The 9,916-nt window shown below is 45.4% G+C and overlaps 1 protein-coding gene across 1 annotated transcript; it reads right to left on the bottom strand.

Annotated features, from left to right (window-relative positions):
- rbm15 (RNA binding motif protein 15) lies at positions 1-7,447 on the bottom strand. Its single transcript, XM_029249388.1, has one exon. The coding sequence runs from the start codon at positions 7,283-7,285 to the stop codon at positions 4,706-4,708; it is 2,580 nt and encodes an 859-aa protein (XP_029105221.1). The 5' UTR covers positions 7,286-7,447; the 3' UTR covers positions 1-4,705.
- Positions 7,448-9,916: the final 2,469 nt, after the last annotated feature.

Raw genomic sequence — 9,916 nt, 5'->3', positions numbered from 1 at the left:
TTTCACCAAGCTCAAATGTTGAAAGAACATAACAGTTGTACTACAACTTAATCATAAACACTTTGTTTTTGTTTCTACCCCCCACAGCAGTAGCAGAAACAGACAACAATCAATTTAAAAGTACTTACCCTGCCACAAACACCCCTGGCTTGCAGCAACTGAACACACAACTTACCGGCGTCCGGCTTTGTAGGAAGGGTGCAACTGGGGCACAAGCAGAGCAGTGGGAGGAAACAGAGCATCTCGAGCAGGATCTTTACACCAGCGCTCAGGGTGGCCTGTTAGCTAACCTGGAAGCTGGACTGGAGCGCTTCACAAAGGTGTCCTTGCATGTTGGTGGCGAAAACTCACTCATCTTCTGGGTTGGATCACAGTGTCGCATGATGGCAAAATTGCAAACAATCAATATGCATCCCTGTACAGAACATCAGAGAAACTATGGAACAAGACTCCTCCTTTTAGGTTTTTGTTCAATTTCCTCTTTTCACCAGATACGCTTGTGTAAACGGTGGCCAAGCGATGAGAGCGCCACGTGCTTGAGTTGCTATGGAAACGGCACCAGTAGGAACACATGCACTTCCCAAATCTCCACTGAAAAGCCGCTCCAGGTCTCTCGTAATCAAACAATGGAAAACAGAGGAAGATGTAAACAAAACTCCTAGCCCTGAAACTCGGAAAATCCTCTTCCTTCCTTTAGAACAGGGGAAAAAATGGAATCAAATCATAACTGGTGCAATCAAACTGAAAGGTGAAAATAATCAACAGCTCCTCTGAACCAGAAACGAGGTGTTCACATCCGCATCGCTGTTGTCTGCTGGAGACACCAAGGGTGCAGGGGCCAGCTCCCTGTCAAACACCTGCGTGAGGAATGCATGGACACAGCAAGCTGAGGGCTGCGTTCCACTGTAGGGGACACACCTGGGAGAGCTCAACCAGAGCAGCAGTGACAGTGAGGGCTCTCCACCAACATCCTCCCGGTGCAGGTGGCCACATTCACATGGCCCTGCAGGACATGTCCTGCACAACAGTGGCAAAACACCTGTACACCAGCCCAGCCCCTTCCATGGAGAGGCACGTCAGTGAGCAAAGGTGGGCGGGGCCACAATTTACAGTGAGCCAATCGGGAACTCCTCAGGGAAAAGAGGAAGGGGGCAGACACGGATGAGGAGCACAGATAAAGGTGATCTTTCCCTTCCACTCACTTTCCTTCTCTCCTCTCTCGTCTTGCTGGCTGCCAGCGTGTTTCATTTTTCCTTGAACGCACACAAGCGCTTTCATTGCAGAAAACGATTCCTTCGCAACACAACAAAAAAAGGGTCATAATAGTTGTCTTCAACTCACTTCCAAAGCAGAAACATTTTTCCCTCAAAGAAAATTTATTGATACTGAGACAAAAGGAAGTGCTACCACACTTCCTGCGTGTGTTAACAGCTACTTCTCAGCTGCATGTGCAGAGGCGGCTTCCTTTCTCCCCAGACATCAGGTGTACACAGCACAAAGCAAGTAGGTCATGTTTCCACTTAAAACACGAGAACTGGCATCACAAAAGCAGTTACACAACTTTTAAGCTGCCCTCTGATTGAAATGGACACAAACTTAATTGAAGGCTGTTGGCCCCTCCGTCCGCAAAAGGCTCCTTGTGGCTCTGCAGCAGTGCTCGTGTCTCCAGTCTGGAAGGTGCATTTGCGAGGCGACCCTGTGTCCATCGTGACACTGCTGGCCTCGACGTGAACATCCAGCTGTCCCACGGAGAGCAGAACACTTCTTACACCACATTTTCATTGCAACAGATGAACCAAACTAATCCTTATTTTTATATAAATCCATATAATGCTTAGTTTGTACACAATGTTAAACTATGGGCAATGGCACCAACAAAACAATGAAATTAAAACAAACATGCTTAAGGACACTAAGAACCTTTTAACTGTACTCCCAACGGACTCACTGTTCTGCTAAACAGTCCTGAACACATTCATGTTTTAAGGGAAAACATGTCAAATATAATGACTTCATTCCATAATTCTCACTTTTCTTTGTTGTAAATTCTAGACCAGGACAATTTGACTTATGCAAACTCACAGTATTTACCTAAGTCAACCATTATAGGGAAATAAGAGTTCAAAGGGATTCTGACCTTGTTTTAAATTGCAAATATTAATATGAACGCACAGATGTCTCTTTTGAAAATGCACACCTGTGAGCAATTAATCCATAAACCAATGCAACATTTTAATATTCCACTTTCAGTGTGTACCAAGACCAGAGGAATGTAAATCGTTTGTACTTATGTAAAATACAAATCTATGTCTATTATTAAATGAACTAACTGATCCTAAATGAAAAAATAATTTAATCAGCACATAAACTTCAGTGGGGTTAAAGGAAGAAAACTGTCACAGCTTGCTGAAGTTAGGGTTAATTCTGAACACAAAATTACATCTTCTGCCCCCTTATTAAAAACTACTGGTTTTGGGGAGAAAAGAAAAAAAAAAGAAAAAAAAAAAAAGATTTTTCCATTAGCACTTTGACAACCTTTGACCCTCCTGTGACCCTTGACTGCGATTAATGGTTCAACTCTTCTCCAACTTCTTCTACAGACATTCACTAGTGACAACTGGTATATAAAACACCAAAATTTACAACTAGCTGCAAAACCTGCAACTGCTATTTGTAAACTCAGTTATGATACAATGAATTATCAATCTCACTGTGAATGCACATAAACAGATTATTTCCTTTGAAATAAAAAAAAAAAAGTTAAAAACCAAGCAATCAAAATAACATTTTGATAAACCAAATTAAAAGTTACAATAAGTGGCACCCAACTGAAATCAAGTTAATTTTGTGGCAAGCAGAAAGGGTTTCATTTTATCTTTGTGTTAAGTAAAACCCATGGTGAACACAAACTCTGAAAATGCACTTTTTGTCTATCTGAGAAAGTTCAGTTACTTAGTTACCCAACATACTCTGTAAATATTGGTAAGTTATAGAAAAATGGTAAATTACAATATTCTCAACAATTCATTTTAAAGGGTAGCCAAAATAAAACATACTGGTAAACAAAATTGTATCCTTCCTCTAGTGGGGCTTTTTGTTTAAGTCCTGAATTTAGACTTCATCTGTGTTCACACCATCATGAACAAGCCCCATAACCCTAGGAGCCTGTGTCAAATGAACTACAAATGCTTTCCTCCTACCTTTTAAAGACAGCTTCAGATTCTAAACTGAGACATTCAGTTTCATCATACAGACTATTTAAATATTCCTGCTTTGCATCATTCACAATTTCCCAAACTGTCAGTTCCACAGTCTACAAGCAAAAACTTGGAAACCCTTTTGCTCAGAATTACTAAGTTAGGCATGAAACATTGAGAGGATTGGTAAATACAAATGTCTGAAGTTTTAACTGTCTTTGAATGCATAAAACCCTAAAGAAGCTATAATAAATTACTGCTTCAGTAGAGATCTTAAATTGTTTCACTCGATAAAACATACAGGTCACATTTTTCCCATTATAGCTTAAATGTTACTGGTGCCAAGCCCAAAATAAATGACAAAAAAAGAGGGAAACACAAACATGTTCAGGTTCCAAGATGTCTAGTTGATTATCACTGCAAGATGGGAATACAATTGAGATTCTCTCAGAGGGAGATGCTTTCTAAGGAGACTACTAATCTGACACTTTACAGTATTAACTTTCTGGCATGGAAGGGAACTGTTCTTTTAACCTTGAATGAAACATTCTTTACCTGGCGACTGGTTCAGTTAAACTAAAAGCATTTCTGTGCCAACTAAATAAAGCACTGTTCACTCATGGGTGAGAAATGAGAAACTTTTCAGTTCCATGAGTGACCCACCACAAAAAGAACAGTGATGGACCAATACTACACATTTTTATTTTAATTGTATATCCTTTCTCTACTCAAAGGGTGAAAACTACATTCAAATATGTCAAAGTTTTAATCACTGTGTCAGAAGAACAGAAGTTCTTTCTACAGTGCAACCAACAAATTTTCTAGGAAAAGTCTTAAATGTTTGACAGGCAGATACCAGCTGTATTCACCCAGAGTAAACAGGCCCACCATTTGAGCTGTCACAATGCAAACTGCTTTATATTTGAACATGAGCAAATAACGGGGATCAGAGGCCCTATCTGCCTTTAGACAAGAGAGAACACAATTACAGGAAGCTCCTTGAACTTCTCTCAACATACAAGATATTGTTTCTGACAGTACAGAATACCTTGAACTGCTGAGATAAGCTAGTACTGGGCAAAGGCATGCATCAAGGACATTTAAATAAAAATACCTTGCTTGAGAACTTAAACCAAATAACCTGTGATGATAAACTTTCTTTGTAGGAAGCAGAAGGTGTTGCTTTACTCTGAATTTTAAATGTTTAAATCTGATCTCTATTTTTCCAACTTTTCTATCTAAAATGAGCTACAATGTACCGATATGTCTATTTTATGAATGGACACAAGTTATCTTTCATCACAATGCTGTCTTGAACCTCTTTTTTTTAAACCATAAGCAAATTAAGTACGTAGGACAACTATACTTTGAAAAAGGTGGTTGCTTTCTCCAACTTAAATGGTGTAAAACCCCAATCCAACCTTTAAAGGATCCCCATAATGGACAGAGTGCATGCAAACATTACTGATACACGAGACAATTTTTTCTACTTTTACAATTTCTTTGTGTTATGATGCCCCTCGCACAATAATCATCACCAAGTAGTCCTCTTCTGTTTTAGCAAGCGCTTTAGCAGAGGAATCCAAGAACTGCTGGGAGAAATCACAAGGGGGGAAAGCGTGGAGAACTCCTGCGTTGTCCTTGTCACGGCTGCCGCCCACAGGGAGGCTGATGACTCCAGCTGCCTGTTTCTGCTTGAGGTACGAGACGAGATTGCGCAGCGGTCGCTGGGTGGATGCTGCCTGGTCCAGCGATGAGCCCTCTTCCGAGCCTCCTGGGATAGCCAGAAGAACGGCGTAGCCCCCTGGGCCTGCCACCTTGATGCGGCGAGTCACCTCATCCAGCTTAGGCTGGTCCAGACGCAGGCGCTGGGTGATCTTCAGCTGGGCCACCTGACCACCAGTGGCACTGTCAACAAGCAGGTTTGTAGCCACACCCAAGTCCCCCTCTAGCAGGTGCATGTTAGAAGGAAAGTTGCTATTCTTTAGCAGTAGCATGCCTTGCCAAGCCAACGTCAGCTTTTGCTCGCTACTGTCCTGTTTTGCTGCCTGGCCACCTTTGGAGGAGCCTGAGGGATCGAGGCGCTCCTTCTTGGCTGCGCTCTTACTGGCATCGCCGGCCTTCCGTTTGCGCTCAGTCCCCAGTACACCCCCGGTCCCAGAGCCGCTTGCCCCCTCGGTCAGGCCGAGGGTCTTCAGTCTTTTTTCTCCAGGTGCACGGTCCTGACTGGCATGGCGCTCTCGCGCCGGAGAAGGCCTGTCCAGACGCAGGGGCCGCTCTGAGTCACTGAGGCGACCCCCATCCCTGCTGCTGCCACCTGGGCTGCGCTCGGGCGAGGGGCAGTGGCGGCGGCGGCTCGTCCGCTCGCTACTGTCCGGGGAGCGCTCCAGGTGCCGGTTGTCCTCCAACAAGCGGCGCTTACGAGCAGGGTCCCGGGTCTGCAGGTCCCGCTCCAGCGACCAGGCTTCCCGTGACCTCCGCTCCAGGTGCTCAAGCGGCTCAAAGGCTGCCGCTCGAACACGCTCGCGGACTGGTGCCGCAGCCCACTCCACCCCAGGATAGAGCTCCCTTTCTCGGAAGTGTAAAGGCGGAGGAGTCCTCTCCCTAACCCTCAGAGCATCTGGAGCAGCACGGTGGACAAATGATTCGATGTCGTAGTGTGGCAGGGGCAGTGGCTGCAAAAACTGTTGCTGGTAGCGGTGTTCTGTGTCTGCAAAGTCCACCCGGAGGCGCCGCTCAGGCCCTCCGAGAGGAAAGCCCCGCATGTGGGTGCAGGCAGCCTGAGCGGCATCCAGGCTCTCATACTGAATGTAAGCCCACGTGTCCCCCTTCCTGTAGTCAATAGTCCTAATGGTGCCAAAACGATCAAACTCTCTGGCCAACGCAGCGAGTGGAACCCATGGTCCCAAACCACCAACCCACAAGCGCGTGGTTGGCGTAGCCTTGCCGTAGCCAATCTTTATGGGGTTGCGGCCCACAACTTTGCCCGACATGCTGATCTTGGCACGGTGCGCCATGTCCAGGTTTTCGAACTTGAGGAAGCCGTAAGTACTGCTCTGTCCGCGGCTCGGCCGCTTGATGTCCACTTCCGTGATCACACCAAAGCGGTCAAAGGCTCGCCTCAAGTCGCTCTCTGTGACCGTGATGTCCAGGTTTCCCAGGAACAGCGTTCTGTTGGCTCTCTGGTCATCCTCCGGAGAGATGAACTCCTCCTCGCGAAAGGCTGCGCGCTCTGCCAAGTAGGCTGGCCGTGTCCGGGCTTCATAGAACGCATACTCGCGCTCTCTCTCCAGGTCCCTGGGCAGCGGAGGGGGTGGCGGTGGTGGCAGGCGGCCCAGAGCGAGCTGCTGCAGCCGATAGTCCCTGTAACCAAGACCCGTGGGTGACAGGGGCCTCTGTGTGTGCAGGTGACGGTGTCCCGCCACCGCCACGTATGGGTCCTTGTCGATGGGCGAGCGGCTCCTCCGCCTGTTCATGTACACGGCCTCGATCTTAAGCGGCCGGTCGTAGAGCACGAGGCGGCCACGCGCGTGCTTCGCTGCCCTGGCGTCCTCCGGCCGCCGGAAGTTCACGAACGCAACACGCTCCTCGTTTACCCTGCTGATCTTTACACTCACGTCGCCGAACTTCTTGAACTCGTGGAAGAGGCCGTCCTCGATCTCCTCGTCGCTGAGCTGCGAGCCGAGCTCGCTGATCTTCAGCGTTTTATACTCGCTCTCGGCGGCGGCGCTCAGTGGAGGACGCTGGTCGGCCCGCGAGGCGGTGCGTGCGGCCGCGGCGGCCTCGAGCGCCAGGCTCGCGGCGTGATTCTTGCTGCTCGAGCTCGCCGCGGGGCTGTTGTAGCTGTGGTTGCTGCCGGCGCGGCTCGAGACGTGTCCGTCGAAATCGCGACTCTCCCGCTTTTCGCCGAGCAAACTTCGCCTGGCGGAACTGCCCTCGCTCTTAGCCGAACTGTTGCCGTTGTTGCTGCCACCAGAAACAGAAATCGTGCCCATTTTCTTACTTGTAGGGTGGCTTCCTCCCCTGTCTCGGATGTCATCCAAGGCCCGCGAGCGCTTTTTCACCGGCGACCGTTCCTTGCCTTTCATCTTTTCACAAGTCCTTCTCGACACGCTGTTACAGACCGAAAATTTGTAAAAAGCCAAATACGAAGCGGATGACTGTTTATACCTATACACTCACTTCTTAAATAAAAGAACCAAATGAACTTAACCGTTACTTCCCCAAAACAATCGTATTCGCCATTTTGAAAAGCTACATCTATAAGCCCGCCCTCCGCTTATTACTGGCGAAAAAAACGTGTAAGTGAAGCCTCATTGGTTCTGGTGGTTGTCACTCTGCACCGGCCCGTACTGCGTATCCCGTTTGGAAATTGCGCCATTTTGGCTCTGCGTTGATTTCGGGTCAGAAATTCTGCAGCTTCCAGAAGGACTCGAAATGGCGAATTTCGTGACTTAGTTTCTCGGTTCTGCACTTGGGAAGCAAATTCCATTTTCTTCTGCTTAAATGTTTAACACATTTAATAAAGCCCACGTTATCTTTTTATTGTATTGTTTTTATTTTTATTGTTCAAACACAGTTTTCATTGTGATTATTTATAATACAGAGTGTTCAGAGCCAGAGGTGTACAGTGTAAAAAGAAGCTACCAGGGCAGGGCACACGGAGGGGCTGACACCCACAGGGAGCCTGGCGGACAGTTTGCGAACAAACATCTTTAAATGTTACGAGATATTTATTTATAAGTTTATAAGGTACACACGTTTCTCATGCATTTGAAAACACACATGCTCAATATTTTCCCCACTAATGCAAAATAATAAATCTATAAAAAAGAAGTACCGGCTCCCGTAAAGACTGGTTGTGTTAAACGTTTCCTTTCGTGTAAATCAGTTATATGACTTCTAGCATGAATTGCTCAATAATGTTACAAATTAACCAATAGTTTTGTATATATTTTTTATTACAGTTAGGATTAATCATTTTGCGAAAGATGTGGGACAAGCGGGTTCGGACACAGTGTGTGTGTGTGTGTGTGTGTGTGTGTTATGGGTTATTTTAATGAGTATTGAGTGACTTTCAATAGGAGAAAAATTAGCAACAATAAATACAAAACAGAATAAATAAGCATTCTTTAGTAATTTAAATTACTGCGGTTACAGCAGAGCAAAAGGCTCGTGAATTCAAACGGCTCGTGTTAGCGCGAGCGCGCCCTGGTGTTCCAACATCTGCTGCATACTGACGTCAGCACCCGTGACACCGCTTATACAAATACCGTACTGTACATTGTATTCCCCCATTACGAAGGTAGCGCGTTCCAGGAAAACAGCTTAATGCACTCTTTCGTATCATAATTACTGTAAGTTTTAATGGTAATTTTTTATTCATTCCCGAGCCCCAAAAAGTGACACTATTTATGCTAAAATTTAGCATGTGATGCAAAAACAAACCAATAGTACGGACAAAATGAATCAATATATTGCAGATAAATTAGTGCCTACTGAACTCCAGCTGATACTTTTCTCCAAAGCAACTTACAACTTTAGCTATTTAGACAGCTTGGTAACTTTTATTAGAGTAATAAACTCACTTAGTTATGCTACTAGTGGAGGGGGGGATTTGAACCTGCAACCTCAAGGTCCAAAGGCAGTAGTGCTAACTATTATGCTTTCAGCTGCCCCTGTGGTGGTTTCCCACAGTCCAATGACATACACTTCAAGTGGATTGTTGGCTTTAACTTGCCTTGTATAAATGGGTGACTGATTCTGTTTCTGTGTACGTACCCTGAGGTGGACTGGCATCCTGTCCATGGTGTTCCCCCCGCAACCTTGCACCCAATGCTTCCAGGATAGGCTCTGAATCTGTGTTCAAGAGATGTGGTTTTTGGAACTGGATGGATGGATGGATGAACAAACTCACATGGTGTCTCACAATGCCTAGTCTGCATGATTGGACATGTGGGTTCAATCCCCACTTAGTCTGTAGGCAGTTTTCATGTTATCTCTATGCTTCCGGGGGAAGAAATTTCAGGTGAACTTCACTTGTCATTCTAAATTGCTAGTAGTGTGTGCTGGTCACGCAGGGTGCTTTTCATACCGATTTTTTTTTTACTTAAATAGAATAATAGTATTAAATAATGTTTTGCGTAAGTTGCATTCGGAGATGACACTGGATACAAAAGTGCTGGGCCTCTTTTTTGCATCCAGGATGAAAGAAAGGAACCATCTAATTGTTTGGCTGTACCAGGTTTTCAGAGACTTTTCATTACTCTATGGCGGTGATGTAATGGGCGAGGCTGTTAAGCGTCGCTTTATACTTCTTGTGATTTAAATGAGGAGGAGTACCGTACAATTCTCCATTATATAATAAACTCGATCCGAGCTGGAGCTGTGGTGTTTCCAGAGCCTGCTCAGTGTTGGGTACTTTACAGTATCCCAAGTTTTGAACAGATTTATAATGTAGTTTTACCTTGTTTTGTGTTTTAGTGTAGATGCATGTTTTGACTGGACTTGGTAAATAAAGGCTGTCATAACGGTGAAAGGGGAAATGTTGTTGAACCTCCTTGTGCTGTTCTGTCGCCTACTGGTGGATATGTGTCATTACATTACAGTTTCTCAATCATAAGGTAAGTGTCTTTAAATACACAGTTTAACCCTCCTGTCAAATATGACAATTTACAACCTTTTTCTGTCATAAGTATGGTTTCTTCCATCTGAGTGTT

This window comes from Scleropages formosus, chromosome 25, assembly GCF_900964775.1.
Source record: "Scleropages formosus chromosome 25, fSclFor1.1, whole genome shotgun sequence".
In the NCBI taxonomy this organism is placed as follows: domain Eukaryota; kingdom Metazoa; phylum Chordata; class Actinopteri; order Osteoglossiformes; family Osteoglossidae; genus Scleropages; species Scleropages formosus.
Note: the sequence above shows the minus strand (reverse complement) of the source record. Positions and strands in the feature narration are given on the sequence as shown.